At 36.1% G+C, this 22,098-nt stretch overlaps 1 protein-coding gene across 1 annotated transcript in view; it reads left to right on the forward strand.

The window, feature by feature from the left end:
- The window catches only part of LOC149544111 (putative anion transporter 3, chloroplastic), a 103,288-nt gene extending 83,161 nt beyond the window's left edge, over positions 1-20,127 (forward strand). Inside the window, exons 6-8 of the mRNA XM_089798693.1 lie at positions 19,143-19,280; positions 19,460-19,493; positions 19,645-20,127. Coding sequence (XP_089654819.1) covers positions 19,143-19,280; positions 19,460-19,493; positions 19,645-19,814 — 342 coding nt within the window. The 3' untranslated portion in view covers positions 19,815-20,127. The remainder of the gene's footprint in view (positions 1-19,142; positions 19,281-19,459; positions 19,494-19,644) is intronic.
- Positions 20,128-22,098: the final 1,971 nt, after the last annotated feature.

Consider the following 22,098-nt stretch of genomic DNA (forward strand, 5'->3'; position numbering starts at 1 on the left):
TTTCCTTGTCTATCTCTTTCTGTCTTATTCTTCATTTACTGCTAACTTCGTTTTCTTCTTATTTCATTTTCCTTTTCTTGCTTCTCCCTGCTTCCTTATATCTTTCATTTATATAAGAAAGAAAGGTTGCGAGTGAGGCAATACACTGTTTCATTAGATAATCAATGCACCCATTCGCAAGTATATGCTGATTAGTTTATGTTTCAGCATGGCACTTAGTTTGATGTGATAAGAGCTATGTCATTTCAATCTGGACACATTGCTTCATTCGCTACCAACAAGCAAAGTCATCGGGCTGCCAGGCAAGGAAATAGCTTGCTATAGGAAAGGACAAAACAGTAAATTATTTTTATTTCTATTCCAATACTTTCAAGCAGTGACGAGAAGTTATCGGGACCTGTCTGCTATCTTAGGTGCCCGGTTAAGATTTTCTTTAATTAATGACCTGTGTGTATACTACTATACCTGATTCTCTTCAAGACGATTTTGTCCATTTCAGCGTTCGTATTATAATTCATTTTTTATGATCTCAAACCATTGTGGCTCATAATAGTTCGAACCAAATAACCATATGCAAATGCATGCCGGTGATATTCATTTGCTTTGAAAAACAATAGAAACTTTGGCTTATACGTAGACACGCAAATCTGGGATGGTTGCCATATTCTCTCCATTGCTCGTCTTATATAAACTTCAAGTTATATAGATGCATGACTTTCTCGCTACTATAACTAACACCTTCAGACTGAAATTTGGTGTACGCTTGTAGTTGACATTCTGATAAAGAATATGCAAGGAAAGATTACTGTATGAGCACTGAACGGAACTATCAGGCCCAGGTATGTTGAGTTGACAGTGTATACAATTTTCTCTGATATCAATGACATTTGGTCATCAATTCCACCTCTGTCCAACTAGACCATGTGGTAAATCTGAAAACACCACGCTGTGCTTGTCTAGCAAGCCCTGTATGTGAACCTGATAGCCACACTATCAGTAGAACCGTAGATCTATCTGAAGCGAAACATTGTACTGCCCACTCGGTGTTCGAGTGCCAAAAGACAAAAACACTTCCGTCCTCTTCGCTGAAAAGACTGTGTGAGTATCTAAAGATAAACCTCATAATACCACCACCCAACTATCTTCTGTGAATCTTAATTGCGTAATCTCAAAGTCTGAGACTTATGCAATGCAACCACTACAAAATATTGTTCTTATTGTCGACCACATAAAAGTCATTGGTAAGGGAGCAATTACCCAAAGTCATAATTACCTATGGAACGCAAGTAGCAATGCAAAATCATGCCACTTGCTGTCCGTGCTCAGAAGACACCATACATAACATAATTCTTCACATAGGACAAATCAATGAAGTTGTGTATAGTCCCTCAATAGATCAGAAAACCTGCTGTCCTGCGTTACATCCCTTATTATCCAATGTGGGCTTGAAAATCTTTGGATACCGCTTGCTTTCTATTTGCTTCAAACATATCTGCTTGACAGTCCTGGTAAAGTATTCTTGGATGGTTGGGTATTTGGGCTTAATATTGGAGATATATGTATGTGATCTCAGTGGTACAATATTGTTGCTATATTTTAGGTGTTATTTCATATCTTTCCAGTAACCTTAGTTTCTTTACCAATACTAAGTTTCCATCTTTGCTCACTCTTCACAATAAAAATGGAGACTAAAATTAGGGCTCCATCAGTATGGAGTCTAGACTATGTGAAAAATGTGCTAAAATGGCAGGCAGGAGAGGCGAATTTGAGGTAAGAAAGGGGCCTAATTGGGTGGAGAAAATCCTCTAAATAGAGGAATTCCACCCCCTCTAGTCCTCTAACTTGCAAAATTCCACTTCCCCCATATCTGTCCTAAGAAAAAATAAAGGATGAGAAGTAGGAGTGAAGGAAAATTGTATCAAATAAGACGAGTTTTGAGTGATGAGGAAACAGCTAAGTACGAATCCTCCAATCAGAGGATTTCCGCCCCAAAAATCCTCTAAGCTCGAAAGTTCCGCCCCCCTTGCAAGGTAGTTAAGTTGAGAGAAGATTGGATCATACAGTGCAAGCCAAAAAATTATGAAAAGAGGCTACCAAATGATGTAGGAAAGGCAAGTTTCAAAGTAATGATGCAAATAAAGAGAAGCCAAGGGTGGCGGATATCCTCTGATTAGAGAATTTTTGCCCCCAAAATCCTCTAATTTTAAAATCTTTGCTTAGCATTGATCTTCCTTTTTTATGGGATTTCAAGTTCACGAGGAGGAGCAAGGAGTCATGATTGAAATTAAGATCCAAAAGTGCAATATGGTGGTGTTAAAAGAGATTGTTGATCTGCCCATGTGCATAAGTTGTGGGTGGAAATCCTTTGATCAGAGGATTTCTGCTAATCATTAAAAATCCTCTAAAAAACTCTAAATCCCTCCCCATGCAAGTGGTCCGCCTAGGCATTCAAAGTGGCATTGGTTTTGAAGGGAGATCAAACTTTTGATTGAAATCATCACCCCGTTACAAGTCAGCCCCACAGACAAGCAATTTACTTAATTAAGTTTATTAATCCAAGGCTCAGTTGGCCCTCTCTATGTTCATGACCTTTCAGTCCACCAAGTTGCCTATATAAGGAGACTAAATCATTTCATCTTCACGTCAAATAAGCAGTAAACTACCTCTGCTAAATGAAGAGATTCCTCCATGAAAGGCAGCGAAGTAGCTCCCTAAGACAACAGATCACATTGGAGGAATGAATCCTCTTTTGTCAATAATTAAGGGCTTCAAGAACACCAATTCTGAACATCTCAGGCAGATTTCCTTCAAAATCAGAGATGAGGTGTAATAACCCCAACAGGTTATAACTTCTTCAATCACAAAAAATCCTTATACTTCAGTTGTTTGACATTTCGTCAAACACTTTGCAAGCAAACTTTGATACCACTGTAATGGTCTTGCTCAATTCCGACCTTAAAATGCTGATTGAAGGCTCGAAAATTTTTGTCAAACACTTTGCATACAAGGGGCCATATGACTGATATAACTTTTCAGATTGCGGCAATGACTCTTGTTTCGATTTGCATCAAAGTGAATGCTTACAAAAAGACTCCAGATTGTCTAAACAATGACCTAACATGAATGTGCAACTAATTTGACAATATTCAATACAAATATGTGACTTAAACTACTTGCAATATGCAGCTACAGCAACTAGTAATTAAGACAAATACTTTGGATGCAACCTAAGATGGCATTAATGCACTTACAACCAAGTGGCATTAATATAAACACTTAGTATGCAAAATTATAACATTATTTATGCCAAAAAGAGAACTTACAGCCAATTGACATTTTGTCAAACAATTGGAATGCAAACTAATAAGCTGATCATCAACTCTAGGGTTGCAATATAGATAATCTAAAAATTACAACGCTCTTTCAATTGCAAAATCCTAACCTTCCTTTGATACCAATAATGCCAAATGGCAAACAAAGGCAAGTACAATATGGAAATAGTGAAGTGCTGAAGCTATATTTTGTACTCAACTGAAAACCTACTTTTCTTAGAAAATATGCCAAATGAGAAGAGAAGAACCTGATTGTAGATGGCTGTAATAATTTTCTACAATGCTGCCCCTTCTGCTTTGCTTTTTTCCGATCTTCTTTTTTCACTTGCTTTTTCCGGATTTGCTTTTTTTTCGTTTTTGCTTTTTCGAATTGCTTTTTCGGGTCTGCTTTTTCGGCCTGCTTTTTTCGGACTGCTTTTTTCGGGTCTGTTTTTTCGGCCTGCTTTTTTCGGACTGCTTTTTCTGCCTGCTTTTTTCGGGTCTGCTTTAAAATGGCTTCCTGTAATTTCAGACCTGCTAGAAATGACCTCCAATAATTTCGGCCCTGCTAAAAATTGCCTCCTAAAATGCTGAAATGCTGAAAATGGCCTTAGGCCCAATGATGCCCTAGCTGAAGTGACTGAAGTATCACCTCCAAATGTGCAACCCTTCAGAAGATATTTCACTTCCTCAGTTATGCTAATCCAAGGGAGTTTTCGTTCCCAAAGATCAACTGACTATCTGAAACCACTTGGCTCCACAATAGACTATGTGATTGAATCACAATTTGATGTCAAGAGAGAAATAAATAACTGGATGATTAGAATGAAGCCCAGGGTGCCTATTTATTCTTTTTCTCCACTTTCTCCAGAAACTTCTAGAACATTATTTTATTTTATCTATTAAGTGACTTTATAAAAAATATTTTATAATTCAAGTCACTTTATTAAATTAATTAAATATAAAGTTACCTTTTAATATTTATTTATTTGATAACTTTATAAATAATTAACTTAATACCACTTATTTATTTAATTAAAATAATTAATTAGTCATCCTCATAAAATATTCATTATTTTGGACATCCTAATTAATTAAATTAATTAAATCAAATTGCCTCCAAAATGGGGACATGACATGAGGAGTGTAAAAAAATCAACAAATCTGGGCTTTATAATCATTGAAATATTCATCTAGTTTTGCAGACTTCAATATTATTCCACCTCTAAGATTGACAAGGAGAGAGAGTGGTTTGTTGATGCATAATCAGGGACCTTTCATTCTGATGCAATTTTATTTTGTGAAGCCATTCAGATTTCTATCATGACTAGAATACATTTCCCTTTCTTCTTTTGCAAGGTGAACAAGTTAGAAGACAAGGTGATGCTCGAGACTCTGATCAGATGCTGCAGAAGGAAGGCCATTTCAAGTTCAAGCTCAAGGTTGCAAGTGGGAAGGAAAGTTCAGCATCAAGAAAAATTAAAATGCAAGTTTAGATTGAGATCAAGGTGGACATGGAGACAACCTTATCAATTCCACAAATGCAATTGAGTATGATCAATTTCAAGTCAGACCATGAGGAAAGATTTTGAAGGATGGAGAGAATTCAAAAGATGAAGTGATAGAGGCCATTGCCTTCATCCTCAAGGAATCAATAGTTTCAGAAGAGTTAATCAAAGTTAGAGATGTTCAGTCATGAGGAAAGATTTCAAAGGATGGAGAAAATTCAAAAGATGAAGTGATAGAGGCCATCACCTTCATCCTCAAGGAATCAATAGTTTCAGAAGAGTTAATCAAAGTTAGATATGTTGAGTCACGAGGAATGATTTCAAAGGATGGAGAAAATTCAAAAGATGAAGTGATAGAAGGCATCGCCTTCATCCTCAAGGAACAATAGTTTCAGAAGAGTTAATCAAAGTTAGAGATGTTGAGTATCAAGAGATATTTTCTCTTCATCAAAGGATTAAATAGATTAACAAGATAAGAATAATGAGCTGGCATTGAGCTGTTTTCTTAAATCACAAAATCACACTTTCAAGCACAAGCAATCACAACATGCCAAGTGTCCTATTTTTCCCATTGGTTGGAAAATCATTGTAGTTTTCTTATTGGCCATGCTTTGGTGTCATGTAATTGGTTGTAAATTTGGCAACCCCAAATTAGGGTTTGTGGGGTTAAATCTTGGCCCTTGATCTTCAATTGATCTTGTCCCTTCGTTGTAATGAAACTACTAGAAAATGCCAAGGCCTCCTCATTTGCAAGGGGTTAGAAAGTTAGATTCATTAGAGAAGCTAGAGAATTAAGAGTAGACTAGAGTAAGTTAACTAAGGGAGAGACTTGATCAAATTGTTGCTATGATGCTGATGAAGGGTGCTCCCCTTGAACACATACTAGAAATAGAGACTCAACAAAAAATTTAAGAACACGAAGTATTAGTATGGAATTACAAATTTCAGAAATACAATATGCAAAGCCACATGGGCGCTTTCTCTACAATGTTCTGCAAGACAGAGCTATGCACTACCACCCATAACTACCCTAGACAATCCCACAAGCCTTTCTTATATAGGCTATTTTCCATTGCTCGGGAAGGTTCTAGACATTTAACCCTAAACCTTGAGGCCAACCGATCCCCAAATAATTATAATTTTCATATTTATTACGTAGAGTTGGCTCAAAACAATTACAAATTATAATTTTAGGTAGCCCAACTTCTGAAGGCCATAACTTTCAAATTGTAGTTCTGATTGGCTATTGTAACCACTTTTTGGAAACGACATCTCTTGATCTACAATGCTTTGATTGTGTAAGTGTTATTAGTTGAGGTTCAACCTTGTTTCGAAGCCATTTAAGCCTTCAAAATTGAGCTCAAAGATTTTGTACACAAAAACCTCAATAACTTTTGCAATACATATGATATGACAATGAAGCTCAATTGGCAAGCTGATATAACTAAGATGAACCTCCACCTATGAAATTAGAACATTCTGAGCTCATATGACCGACTTACTAAAAGTAGTAAGTTTCGACAAATAGTAACTCTGCATTGAAACAACCCTTATTGAAAATGACATAAACATAAATATTTTTGGGTGATGCAAGATTACCCTTACACTTAGGATCTCATGCATCAAATGCTTTTGAAGTAATGGATGATTCATTGTTGATTCTTCATGGTGAATAACTTAATATTGCTTTGATGTGTTGCATGGTTTCCTTAATCTTTCTCTTGGAGTAGATTAGTGTTCTTGTTGAAGTAGTTTAGCTGGATAAAAGTGTTGTGGATGTTTACTTGTATGGCCTAAGCAAATCTAGGCCACTAGCCTCTTGCTGATTGTAAGTGTGCCTTGTGTGGTAAGCCGATGATTGAACACACTTAACTTCAATGGATGATGATTCTTTAGTTTGCATTGGTTTGATGGTATTGGAGAGGAGATATCAATTTGGAAATCATTTGAGTGTTCCTTAGAAGCTTGCACTAGATGGGTGGAGTCCCTCGCGAGATTACATCTAGTGGAGTCCAAGTCCATCTATGATTCCTTCCATTCATAGTTAGAAGTAGAAGTAGGAGTTAAATTTAAGTTGAGAGTTCACGAGTTGGAAAATTATAACCTATATTTTCATTACACATTGTGAAGCTAGATCTTTCGAAGTGCAAATAGTATATATCCATTGAATGAAGAGTGTAAGTCCATCAACTGATTACCAACAAATCACATTATTTCACTGAGTGAGTATCCACAAATGAAGGAACCTTGAAGTCATTTCATGATCTCACTTTGCAAGTTTAGCATGAGAGACGACCTTATATGAAGAGGGGATTGAGTGATTGATGTTTCTCCTCGAAACATTGGATATTTGATTCTGCATGTTGTAGTGGAACAAAACTCACATCAACACTGAATAAACTTAATAGTCCGTTGACTTAACAAATACCAACTTTTTTTTTGGAATTGAAAGGTCTATTATGCAATCTACGCTTCATTATACACAATTTAGACATATTTTAAATCAGCTTTAGGGATACATATTACACACAAAACCATTGCATGGAACTATTCTTTTAATACCAAAATAAAAGTAGTGTGAGGTCATATGACTATGTTTTAGAAACCTGATGCTACAAGTTTAAGTTCTTTTGAAGTACCCTAGGTAAAACAACTGTCCATTTTTCTCTTCAAAACCATTCTAAACAACTTTGCTATAAGTTCCATTGGTTAGATTATATGGTAAACCAGACTTTTACATTGCAACATTATCAATTGGTAAGTGTTAAATTTGAATGGACACCACACTTTCAACATGAACCATTCATGTTCAAGGCAATGACAACACTATATCCATCAGATCATTATATGAGGATTTTAGTTTCGACATCATCCGATCATTGGTCATTTTTCTGATTTCTTAGTTGTTTATGAGCAGTTCCTCATTGATATAAAAGTTTGCATTATTCTATATTAACTATCATTTTGCTTTCACAAGAAATTTATTCATACGATGCTGACTTATCAATTGTGAATTTAGCCAAGGAGGGGTTGACCTTGTTAATGTTTTGGTAGCTTTAGTCGGTTAAACCTATGAGACCAATATAAATATACATATATAAGTGTGATATATAATAGACATATATATATATATATTTTATATATGAGATATTATATATATTTATTATTTTATTAATTATAATGGATAGACATGTCTCTCCATGTATCATTTGCAATACATATAAGAGGAGATTGATGCATTTGAAAAGCATATACCAATACATACAATGCAATTACATCTATAAGTGATCCTTAAAATTAACATGATCAGAGCCTTACTTGCAGATTTAGATCAAATAAATAAAGAAGAACAGGAGTTATTGCCACATCTACAGGAATACACTTACACGCAAGGGAATAAAGCACGGAAAGTAGAACCCACGATGAGGCAGGATAACCAATAAGGAATTGAGGGGTCTTTTCTTAATAAGAAAGGACTGCATTATATCAATATTTGGGGCTAGGACTGCACCATTTATCAGAAGACTGTAGATGCTTGTGAGAAGGACTGTACCATCACATTGATTGCATCTCCCACACCAAGCAGCAATCACTTCCATCATGTGGTCATCATCGAGGATAGAAAAACAACAGTCCCTCGAAAGACTAATTGTTTCCTATTAATATATTGCAAACATTACAATTGTTGTATATTGTTTCCTTGATCGTTTAGTGGTGCCAAACGCACGTTTTTGTAACCGACGGTACTTTTGTTGGGGAAATTGATGTGGCTATGTATTAGATTGGACAACACCAGCAGTGATGGAAGAATATGGGAATTGATTCTTGCTTGCAGAATTCAGGAAATCAACTATCATAAAAATTATTGTCTAAAACCCATCAATAGGAAGTGCAGACCAACTTAACACCACCATACTAAAGGATAATCATGGGTTATAGTGCACGCAAAAGAGTCTGTACTCCGCCCAAACATTGGCATTACACCAACCACTTGCTATGCAAGAGGGAGTGGTCCACAAAGGATGTATTCAAGGTAATATTGAGTCGGAGTAAATAGAAGTTGGTTTAATGAATGGAATATTAAGGTGCCCGCATAAGAAGAGTGATCACGACTATATAAGGAAGGTGTGCCCTTGCTAGTCTTAAAGGCATGGGGTTCCACAAGGGACATATGATGAGAGGTACATTGAACGTGAGATAAGTGTGAGAGGCGATAAAATCATTTTTAAAAGGAGATATATTTAATAAAGAGGATAATACTGAAATATCAAATAAGGAATATGGGCCCACAATAGTAAAGGAGTTAAAAGAGACCAAGCCATTCCATGGTGAAGTGGAATTCAAGATAAGAAGAAATAAGCATTTTCTAATTATTATATCTTCAGAACCACTTACATTTATTTTTATTTTTTATTTCTTATCTTTTATCCATGAATGATCTATAAGAGCTACGTGTCTTGATCTTTTCCTTCGAGAATGTTCTTGTAGGAAAAGCGAGATTGATTAAGATTCAGAGGGAAAAGATAGAGGATATGGTTTAGTTAACCTTCGGTGATCTTGGTTGTATTGATTTAGAGGGAGTAGACCATGTTGAGATGGATTCTCCTATGATTAATAAATTACAACAGTCAAGAGGATTGTAATTCATGACTATTTGGGCCTAACTCCTGTATACATTGTGAGGAAGTGACGACTTCCAAATAATGTCACTTGTATCTGCAGAAGTTATTGAAAAGTGACGATCTTTCAATAACGTAATCTATTATGATGGATATCTTACAATGTCTATGCAGATTGTGATAGATTATAGTTTTCATGGTGGATGTTCATATGATAAGCATTATGAGAATGTGCGTGCACATAACTTATGAACATTTTGAGTACATGGTGAATGTTATGCAAATTGATGTTTAGGAGGCCATTACACAGAGTACTTGGTGAATATCAAATGAGTTGACATTCTTGAGGCCATTACTCACAGTACTTGGTGAACATCTTGCTACTCGATATTCAGGAGGCCATTCAAAGAGTACATGGTGAATGTCAAATGAGTTGACATTCAGGAGGCCATTACTCCCAATATCTATATATTACATTTAGGTAATATATGGTCATATGTTTATCCTCCCTAGCTAAGAGGGAGTGTTAATGTTTTGGTAGCTTTAGTCGGTTAAACCAATGAGACCAATATAAATATACATATATATATTACATATATAAGTGTGATATATAATAGACATATATAGTTATATTTATATGTATATGTATATTAATATATATTTTTATTATTTTATTAATTATAATGGATAGACATGTCTCATGAGGAGACATGTTTCTCCATGTATCATTTACAATACATGTAAGAGGAGATTGATGCATTTGAAAAGCATATACCAATACAGACAATGCAATTACATCTGTAAGTGATCCTTAAAATTAATAGACCTCTGCCATAGATTTGTGCACAAATTCTTGCTTTGTGTAGCTAAACCATGTGAGTGGGTCAACCCTTTTATGGCCACCCAATAGAACCTATACATAGAAAGATTGCAGCTTACAACCTCTCAAGAATCTAATTCACAATCGAAAATGAGGCTTTATGACACTCATAAAGGTTCAACCTTCATTTTGCTCCACAAGAAATTTATTCATACAATGCTGTCTTATCAATTGTGAATTTATCCAAGGAGATGTTGACTTTTGCCATAGATTTGTGCACAAGCTCTTGCTTTGTGTAGCTAAACCGTGTGAGTGGGTCAACCCTTTTATGGCCACCCAATAGAACTTATACATAGAAAGGTTGCAGCTTACAACCTCTCAAGAATCTAATTCAGTCAGAAAATGAAGCAATATGTCACTCATAAAGGTTCAAGCTTGTGCGCCCAAAACTACATAAGCAACAGTGATACAACCTCTTACTTGTGGCCCCAAAATAATCCCAAAAGCATGCTCTAAGAGACGACGTAAACGCATGTGTATAGATCTGCACCTTTCCATAGCATTTCCCACATATTGAAACACCCAAAATGTAAGATGCGTTGTGTGGTGTTGATGATCTCAACTTATCCTTCTCTAATCTAAACCTAAGCATGGTAGATGCAAGGCTTTTTACAAAGCCAATAACAGGAATATTGTGATCAGCCGGCAATGAGCATTCATAAGGGAAATGACCATAGAAATCATGACTATATCCAGCCATCAAGCTAGTGATCAGCTGACGGTATGAATTTCTGATAAGTGGAGGCCATTGATACAAGCCACATTCCTGTATCATAGTAATTTCGCTGGCATAAGCATTCCTCTGCCATTCCCCCACCGGCATTCATGAAATTTCTCTATCCTTTTCTTTTTGATGGAAATCCATAACCTGTTCAAAATCCCTTGCTTCTGCACGGACAGGGAGGATGCTGTCAAGGTTGTGGACCCAATTTATATCTGCCAACGGCATTTCTTCAAAGTTTCTAAAGCCTTTCCAACATATTCATTTCGTGTATATTCTGTGGCCATTCCAGAACATAAAACTCCTGTTTCTTAAGCCATTTCATCCACCATTTGTGCGCTCTCTTCCTCTTTTAAAGTTAAGGAAAATGTCCTATCCTTTATGCTTTCCTTTGTGGATGTCCAGACTGGCATCCAGTTTATTTAATGTGAGAAGATGGAGGCCCATCCTTTCCACGCACTCTTCTTATGGTGCCTATTCCCCTTTAACTGTCTCCTGCAGCAGCATTGATGGACTAAATTTTGTCTGTACCTTGTTTCGATCTCTTCATCTGGCCTATGCTTCATTAACTTGAAATGTCTCTGTAATTTATTTATTTCATGGACCGCACAATACCCAACATGAACTGGTCTTCTACGGAGGCCCATCCTTTCCATGTCCTATTCGTATGGTGCCCTTTCCTCTTTAACTCTGTCTCCTGCAGCAGCATTGGAGGAATAAATATTGTCTGTACCTTGTTCCAATCTCTTTATCCGACCCAAGCTTCATTAACTTCAAATGTCTTTGTAATTTATCCATTTCATGGACCATACAATACCCAACATGAACTGGTCTTCTATGGGATGGTACAGTATTAAACCTTTTTGGCTTTATCCCACTGCTGAATCTTCCAACTCCTGCTTTAAATGCCTTTGAAACCTTGAAATCATAGTTCTATGCTAGCTTAGGATTGAAATCTACATGGGCAATGTGCTCAGTCACTTTCTTTAAGTTTTTCAGCTTTTTAGGATTGAGAATTTATTATAACTATGCTTTATTTTGTAGGCAATTTATCACAACTGCAAAAGTGGTACACTTTTTTTTGTAGTTGTTTTTTTGTCTTTATACTTTTCACCTTAGTTACTGGTTTGAGTTTGAAGAACCGGTTCGCTAGAATTTAAAAAAAAATAGAAAGGAGTTTAGATTCATTCGTACAAAAACATGTAAAAATTATAAAAAATTATATGTATACATATTTATGAAGCCTAAAAGCATAATTTAAAATTAAAATGTCTCGTAGTATCATAAAATCATATGATTGAATAATTTAAACAACAAAAACAGCATAGGCATAAACTTTAAACTTGTAATCGTAGCATCATGAATCGTGATCATACTGTTTAGGGGAAAAACAGAGACACTTTAATAAGATTGTAAATCTCCGCTTTTTTGGGCCACTAAGCCATTCAAATGTGTGTGTGAGGGAAAGAGGGAAATCTCAAAATATGATTCCTCTTTATAACCCAAATTGGATTAGCTAGGACCCGAAGGAGAAAGGGCGCCAATACCGAATTCAAATTATTATGGAGAACGCAATACAAGGAAACACACTCTTTGACTAGGATAGTGTGTGAGTAAGATTGAATCAATTTCTTAAATAATGTAGATCTAGAAGCTAAGGGTATACAATCAACCCAATTAAGATATAGATCTAGGGTAAAGATATGAAAAGAAATGAAATATAAAAGACTCACCTTGAAATATATAGTAGATGTATTTTAGCTCCAAAAGTCGCAGATTTGAGCCTGTTTCCGAATATCCAACTACGGATTCCTAAATGAAACGACAAAAGGAACAAAACCGAAAATTGTTCGTCTAGAAAAGCAAAAAGGACTAGGTCGACTTGGAAGAATTGATTCCCGTAGAGTTGACGTAGTCCAAAGCCGCTGTAGCAAAGTCAAGCCAACTTCTTTAGGAAGCTCTCAGGGAGTTATTTCTAGATCTGCATGCGAAATTTTGCTATCCTACTCCTACCCACATAAAGTGAAGGGTTTTTGTTGTTGGATGAGGGATTGCTTTGGTTAAGCCCTAGATTGAGGAATCAACCTTGTAAATGCTAAATGTAAATGTAAACGATTAAAAACAAGATAAATGTTAGCATTCACCTTGCTTAAAACCCTTGTCAATAAGGATTTTTCTTTGTAATATGTTGTAGATCTTGAACTAGGTATAGGAATGTAGGGTATCTCCACAATTTGCAATGGATCTACCATAATCCCATCATGGTGCCATGGATGTAAGTGTGCATCAATGTAGAAGATAATGAATGCTCCAATGTAAATCTCCTCCCTTGATGACCAACAAGCTAGAACTTGAAGAGGAAATGCCCACAAAGGATCCTTCAATGCTTGATAGAAATCTCCCTTGCTTGAATGTTTAAATTCCTTGAATAGCTTTGCTTATCTTCAAAAGGATACGAATGCTTGAGATTGAGAGAGGAACTTATGTTATGAGAATGAGATATGAAAATGAAGCCTCCAAGCCTCCTTATATAGGAATTTTCGGGTGGGAAAACAATACAAGCCAACTGGAGAGTGGAGTGGAACCAATTAAACCCCCAAGATTTTATGGGCCCCGAGCCCTGCAATCTCTGGAGACTAGGCCGACCTAGGTCGACCTAGTTTGGTCCAGGTCGACCTGGATGAACTTGGTCCCAGAGGTCAGGACAAGAGAGCCACAAAGAGCTCAGGCAATTGCTAGAAGGAATGAGGAAGAAAGTGGAAGAAAATAGGGAAAAAAGGGCACCGAACACATGTTCATCCATGGTCCAAGAAAGGCATTATGGAAAGGCTGCTAAAAGGTCTTAAAAGTCAAGTGTGTCCATTTGAAGATGGTACACATACTATCATATATTTCAAGTTCGACATCAATGATTTATTACATTAAATTAAATCATGATTCTTAACAAGCTCAAGTATCATTGTTTTAAGTTCAACTAATGGATTGCAAATTTATTAATATTTATCTTCTTCATCTTCTTCTTCTTCATTATCTCCTCCTCCTAGGTCTTCATCATTAGTTGACTCAATGACAGAAATAAGGCCAATGGGATCAACAACAACAATAATAGTATTGTCATCAAAATCTTCAAAATCTTCAATTGAAAGTTGAGAAGCAGAAGCATCCAAGTCTGCCAACTCTACATTTACATCCCAACTCTTTGTCTCCCCTTCATTGTGTTCTTTAGTCTTGTGCGACAAGAGATGCAAGTTGTAAAGCACAAATACCAAGTTCTTCGTTCTTTTTGATTGCAATCTACTGCACTTCACTAAGTAAATAAGAGAAGATATGCTCCAATTTCTTTCTGATACAGATGAACTAGCAACCTATGTAGACATGACCAAGTAAACAATTAAAATAAAATTTAAATTATGTTATCTTGAATCTTAGAATTTCTAGCAATTTATGAAGACAAAGTAAACTAATAGTAAGTTTTAAAAAAAAAATTACACTTAGTTGTGTATCACTTTGATTGCAAGGGGCTGCAATGTTTGGAATCTTTGGCCATAGAGGTACCCCCAACCTAAGTCACAAGGTTCGCCGAATTTTCAGCTTCAAGTTCGAAATTCGGCGAACCTAGAAAAAATATTAAACATGTGTATAAATTCGGATTAAGTTCGTACAGCAGGAAAAAAAGGTTCTGGTTTTCTTAAATAATGGCCTCAGTTCACAAAGAAAAAGATTTATTTTGTTTCTTTGCCTGAGCTCCATCGCCACTGTCGTCATCTGTTCTCCGCCCGGGTTGTCGTCACCATAGTTTCCGTCTCTTCTCCGCCTGGGCTGTTTTCATCTCTTTGCTAGCAAATTAGATTGTGCAGTGTGAAGTACGTATGCTGCTATCGACTTGGAGACGGGTAAGAAAGTCATGCATAGTGGAGGAAGAATATTTGACCGCAAATAGATTTTTCTCACTCGAGCTTTTCCATGGCCATGGGAAGAATAATATATTAGGTCTTCCATTTATTTTTAGATTTTTAAGATACATTTCATTTTATGTTAGTTTTATTTACTTATTAGTAGTTAAAGATTTAAGTTTATTTATTATTATAAGGTTTATCTTTATTAATTTTGATTACAATATTAATATTTAGTATACAATTTATTTATTATTACATTAATGTGTCAACAAATTCAAAATTTGATTATTTTTAATAGTTTTCATTATGTTGTGTAAAGTTCAAATAAAAAACTAATGTATTTCTATTTTATGTTTTAATTAATATAATTGGTGATTTTATTTTGTTTCTAAAGTTTGATGTTTTATAAAATAAAAATTAGTATTATTTTAATTTTTAGGATTCAAGAAGAAGAAAATGAAAATAAATTATTGTATATATATATATTTTAAATTTTTTTTTTAAATTTAATTAATTAATTAATTTTATATAAGGCGAATTTTTTCTCGAATTTTTTTTCAAATTTTTATCCTTGTCGAATTTCATCCGAATTTCATTGGTGCCGAATTCGAACTCAAACTCGAACCTTGTGACTTACCCCCAACTATGAGTGTCCTTCCTAAACTGATGACGAAGAGCATCATTACTTAGATTTTTTGCATCTACAAATTGTATGAACTCATTCCTAATCGAATCTCACATATCATCATCAAGAAAGAGTCTTTCAAATGCCTCCTTGTATTAATTAGACACTTCTAAATATCTTAGGGTGGTAGCCTTCTTGGTAGATTAGTATATTATGTGCTATAGTATTTGGTCATCAATGCATAGGCAAGCAAATGTAGAGGAGCAGTCATTTCGTTCCATTGTTCTACAGTAATTACTTGCAATTGTTTGAAAGTCTCTTGAGGATCTTGCTCTTTTTCATTTACAATATGCTTGATCTTCTCAAGCATTGAGTCTATGCCATCATAGATCTCTCCAAGGCACGGCCTATCCATGTCAGTGTACCTAAGCATGAACATAATAGGCTCGGTGAGCTTAATGAGGTATTCCACACATTCCCACCATAAGTCAGCCAATATCCTAAGCTTTATTTCAATGCCCTCTCATTGTTGCGTTGCCTCCACATAGCCCAATTGTTGCTGATTACCATATTGGAAAGTGCCTCTTTCACTTCCATAAGTTGTCCCAAGATGATTGCATTCGATGCAAAACGTGTCTCAGAAACCTGTAACATAAAATAGAGCCAAAAAATACAAACTTCAAAAAAGAATACACATTACACAATCAAAAAATCAGAAATTGTATGATACTACTTTTTTTAATTATAATTACTAAGTTGAGTTCAAGTTCACTTACCTCAACAATTCCAAACGTGAGAACATTTTGAATATTCGTTAGAGTCATGTGGTGGTTTGTGATGAACATCTAGATGTCCTCAGCGTCTACATATGCCTCCTTGATCCTCTCAATACCCTTCCCAATCTTTTGTAGCATAATACTGAGTGAATGAACCGCACAAGGTATCCAAAAAATATGATGGTGTCTCTCTTCAATCAACAAACCAGCAACTCTACAATTTTTTGCATTGTCTGTTACTACGTGAACAACATTTCTAGAACCCATTTCTTCAATGTTAGAGATGAGAATATTAGCAATAAATGCCCTATCTTTTACTTGCCCCTCACAATCCACTGCTTTCTAAAACATTGACCCTTTAGGGGAAACCACCAAAACATTGATCAATGGATGATTTCTAGCATCTTTCCACCCATCTAAAACAATTGTTACCCTTGTCTCAATCCATGAATCCTTAATGGACTTCAATTTCTCATAAATCAGCTTGACCTCTTGATCCAACAAGGTTGTTTGTACTTTCTCAAAACCGGGACCTGAATACCTTGTAGGAGCTTCATTAGCGCTTCTTAGCATCCTCTTGAAATATAAAAGCGAACATAATTAAAAGATAACCCATTTGCATACAAACATCTTGCCGCATCAATGTTGGTAATTTCTGTACTTTGATTTTGAAATGCAGTTTCTAGTGACCCCTTTCTTTTGTGTACAAGGCGTGCTTCATTTTGAAGATCAAGGGTAGCTGAGGTAGTATGGAAGGTGTGATCTATCACAACATCTGTGGTGGATTTCATTCCTTTTGCTATTTTTTTAGTTTTATTGCTACTACCATCAATGGTATCTGACCTTTATTCTTCTCTCTATTCTGCTTCCTCATGCTCTTGAATATATTTTAATAGTAATGAATTTGGCACAGGTGCATTTCTTTTTCTAGGACATTTCTTTACTTCTCTTCCAGGGTATCCACACAAATGGCCCACCATGTGAAAATATGAACTATTTCTTTCTACATCACAACACCAACCACCTCTTTGGAAGAGGACGTACACTATCCACATACTTCCACAAAGGAGAATTAGAATGGGGTTCTATTCTTTGCTAGATATTGACATTGTCAATTGAGGAAGAGGTAGATCCCATTGAAGTTCCTTTTCCTATGGTGAGAAATTGTATACATATTGAGAATGAAATTTTAGGGAAAACAATGACTAGATCTTATTGGCAATGAAAGATAAATGAAAAAAAAAGAAGCTTAAACAAAACAAAAATAAAATGGAATAAGGACTTCCCTCTTCTTTCCATTGAAAGCTTGCAAGGGTGTAGGAATGAGGCACAAGCACTTCAAGATAGCTCATAAACCAATCTTCCAATTCCTTGCACAAACAAACTTTTGCTCAACCACCTATTTGTTCTTGCTCAAGACAAAGTAACGTACTTGCACACCACAAATGAGTGTTAGAAGCCAACATAGGCCTTTCAGTTTCACTTTTTAGGGTTAAGGAACTCAAAATATTATGAAATATGCAAAAAAATGTCACTTTTCCACTGTTTGTGGGGCCCACTTTGACAGAATTTGCAGGTGGTTCGATCTGTTTCTGGATAGTTTACCCAGTTTCGATTCATAATGGGACCAGTTTGAACTTGGGGGCAGAAAATCGAACCCTGTTACCCTGTTTGAACTGGTGTTCAAACTGTACCCGAACTAGGCACAAGCTTAAACCCTGGCCTGGTCCTTAGGGATACTAGCAAACTAGGGTAACTAAGCCTTTCACTTGCTTCCTCTTAACAAGCTTTTACTTTCTTTGCCCAATCTTCTCATCACTTATTGCTCCCTTTTTATAGCCTCTGCTTTCCTCCTCACCACTTTCATTTCTATTTTCCTTTTGGATGCTTGTCTTGTTTTCCACCAGTTTTGCTAATATGCCTTGCTAAGAATTTGGCAGTATATTTAGTGCTAATTTTTGGATTGGAGGACCCAAATTTTCATGTTTCTTATTTTTTAATCTTTCTACTGTTGTGATGTGAATATCAGGATTTAACTGTGTGATTTTGAGTCAAACTCGATGACCCATGTTTCATGAGTAGTGATTCAACATGAATCCATCTCTCATGAGAATAAATGGAACACTTAGCACTCATTGGATCTAGGTGATGCTCACAGGGGTGAAGCACCGGGACTAGCTGTGGAAATCATCTCCTACTTTCTACTGTTGTTCGATTCAATAATAGACATGGGTTTTCCAGCTCATGCAAATGAGTAGTGTTTCTGGGATTAACTGTGGACTTTTTTTTGCATCAACTTTACAGATCACACATAGCCATTTGTTATTTTTTCTCCTTGTAATGGATCACTTAGTATGATGCAAAATGTTATAAAAATAAAGTTACATTGTTAATTCCAGAAACATGCTACTCAGTTTAATTAATGGAGAATTGTAATTTGATTAATTAATATCTTGAAAAGTATTGAAGTGGCAAAATCTATATGTTGCAAGAAAATATCAAAGGATGAGATATATTATTCAAGTTTAACAAAAAAATCTCAAATATTTATTTTTGAATTAACACAGTTTAATGAAGTTGACGGTATGGCTATTGTGATAGGAGGTTCGTAGATTATGTAGCAGTTGTTCATAATAAATACTTCGATAAATTAATAATTATGGTGTGGGACAGTAGGTGTACGCATTTTTTAAGCTACCACATTGTACGCTATGTTTGCTGAGTGGTGAAACTTGCTATGCTATTTAATAATTGGTTCAAGCCTTCTGAGGGGCTGTATTTTTATTGTGTTTTGTCATCTTTGCAGTCCATTGGTTTCCTTGGTCCAGCAGTGGCACTTATTGGTCTAAATTCTGCCAAGAATCCATCTATAGCGTCTGCATGGCTCACAGCTGCAGTTGGTTTCACAGCATTCAGCCAAGCGGGTTTCCTTGTCAATCTTCAGGTTGGATTTTGGAGTAGACAAATATAGTAGTATATTCTTATATAAATTTGATCATTTCCTATATCCCCAGGGTTAACAATTTTTTCGCCTGTAACAGAATTTTAGTTTCCTTTATTCATGTTTTAGTACTTATATAGTCTGATTGATGCATACTTTCTTTGATAATGTCACACGACCAGGAGATTGCCCCTCAGTACAGTGGAGTTCTTCATGGTAAGTACTGTTTATATTTTTTGTTTATAAGGCTGGAGAAACTAATGAAATAGTCATGGATAATTTTCAAATCGAGAGTTTGTTGATTTTACATCAACCTATTTTCAGCATATTTCTGGCTTATTTTTACCATTCCATCTTTCTGGGGCAGGTATGTCAAACACTGCTGGAACATTGGCAGCTATTATCGGCACTGTTGGAACTGGATTCTTTGTAGAATGGATGGGTTCTTTCCAAGGCTTTCTCACATTTACTGCAGTATTATACTTGATTTGTACTATCTTTTGGGATCTTTATGCTACAGGGGACCGGATAATTTAAACCAAAGATTTGACAGGTCATTTTGCTTAATTTTTTTAACTGAGTTTCTATTTAGTGCCTGACCCTGTCTCGATCATATAATTTTGACCCAATTTTAACACAGATGATTCCCAAAATGGTATTCCATAATTGGAGCTAGTCTCACGAGGCATGGATTTGATAGGATAACAGAAGCCAAATTTTATGTGTAGCGAAGTTGGTCTTTGTAATTGCTAAGTGGTCAGAAAAAAATGACATTGGCTTCAATAATTTCTGTAGTCCACGGAGGCATAATTGGAAAATTGAATTGGCCTTTGGGTGTTTGAAGGATAAACGAGCTTTGATAGATTTTGTTTGGTAAGCTTTGATAAAATTATGCAATACTTCGGTTGCTGTCAACCTTAAAGTGAAAATAAAAATCACTGATCAGTAAGGTCACCGAGAAATCTGGACGTGGGTATAGAATGACGATGTAAAATTCAGAAGCAATATTCATGGATTTAGGGGTTAAGGATTTGTCTGGTCTAGAGAAACATGTACTGTTACAATTTTCAAAATCTTAAAAATCAATACCATGCTCCCCCAAGTTTTGGGAGGGGGATGGCAGGGTTATATGGTGACACAGGTTTCCCCTAAGGAGGTGCTGTTTGGCCATTTCTAAGGGGATGACAAGGGATGGATATTAATTATTATTTTTAAATAAAGAAAAAATTCATATAATTATATCATAATATTGATGAAGTGATATTAATATAAAAAAATTCAACTATCCATCTCGACTAGTTATGCTTGAACATATAAATGTCTATTTGTCTGAACAAGTTCGAATGCACTGCAATGAAACTTCCTACCGATTAGGGCTTCTGTAGTGTCGACAATGCCTTTGGCTTGTTGTTGGGGCTCCTACATCCCAAGTCCCTTTCCTTTTCCGGTCCCTCTGTTGCTAGGGTGGAGTTTGTGTTGGGTGCCACTCCATTGTTGGTTTCCCATGCTCAACCTTAGATTGAGGCTTGTTTGGGGTTTCTCTCTGGTTTTGGCACTAGTGGTGAGAGGGTCTCTATTGAAGCAATGCTCCCTCGGAAGGGTCTCTATTGAAGTAGTGCTCTTTGGGCAATCTTTTGGATCTAGATCTATATCGTTGGGTGATGAGTTCTTGGAGACCCTTAGTTTCTGGTAACGTTGAGCTTCTCCACTGTGCTAAGGAGTTTTTGTTGTTGTTTTTTTTATTTCTTCCGAAGAACGAGATCTGGTTTGAGCAAATTGTGGGCTTGGGAGACTCAACTCTTTTTGACCAAACCCTAGACAATCTTTTTCAACCCTCTTACTGAACCACTAAATGTCCATCTAATGTGGTTTCATCTTCTTGATCTTCCCCTTTTTTGTTTTTGGGAAAAACCTAGTTTTGGGGCCATCGATAACTCTTTTGGTCATTTCTTAGAAGTGGATCATACCTCGACTGTTACAAATCTCTCTACCTTAGCACACATTCTGGTTGACATTGATATCTGTACCCCTTTTCTTGGGGTTTGGTTCTCATAGTTGGGGATAGACCATGGACTTGGGTGTTGAATTATGAGGGCCTCCCTCTTGATATTGTTGGTGCTCCTCAACTAGTCACTTGGCAACGAATTGTTCTCTCATGTCACATAAGTGTTGCCACTTGGGGGAAGGATGCTAATGATGATATGAGGATCAGTTGACTATCTCAACTTTTGATTCTTCCTTTGATGACTCTTCATAGGTTGATGACGACTCCCCTTACGATGATGCCTGTGTTGTTGACTTGGCCTCCTTTGACTTGGTGGACCTTACTCCATCTTTGGTTATTGGTGCAACCCCTCAAGTTGTGTGGAACCTCCTCAATCTATTGCTTCGGTTGTGTGTTGACCTTTGGCTGAAGATGTGTAGCCTTATCAACACTTTGCCCTATGTGTTGATAATCTCTCAAAGAGGGTTCCACCATTCATTGCACCTTGTGGTGGGGATTCTAGTGATAGTATCGCACGTAAAGTTGTCCAACAAGGTAGGAAAAATCATTTTCATTCTCTCATTCTCCTTCTCATGCTATGGGTGAGCTATCTACCCACTCTTGAGGTGGGTTACTAGCTTCTCAACTAGTGTGTTGTTAATGGCCTTTCTTGACCTTGTTGTAAATAGCTTTTTTGACATGTCTTTGAAAGGGTGATCACCCTTGTTCTGTTGTTAATATAAAAAACATTGATAAAAAATTCATCATAAACTCAAAAAGCTTAATACATTTCATTAGATTTGAATATAAATTTCACATGCAATGTCCCATTTTTGT

Source organism: Cupressus sempervirens, chromosome 8 (genome assembly GCF_028749045.1).
Source record: "Cupressus sempervirens isolate cs-2001-9-10 chromosome 8, ASM2874904v1, whole genome shotgun sequence".
Classification (NCBI taxonomy): Eukaryota; Viridiplantae; Streptophyta; class Pinopsida; order Cupressales; family Cupressaceae; genus Cupressus; species Cupressus sempervirens.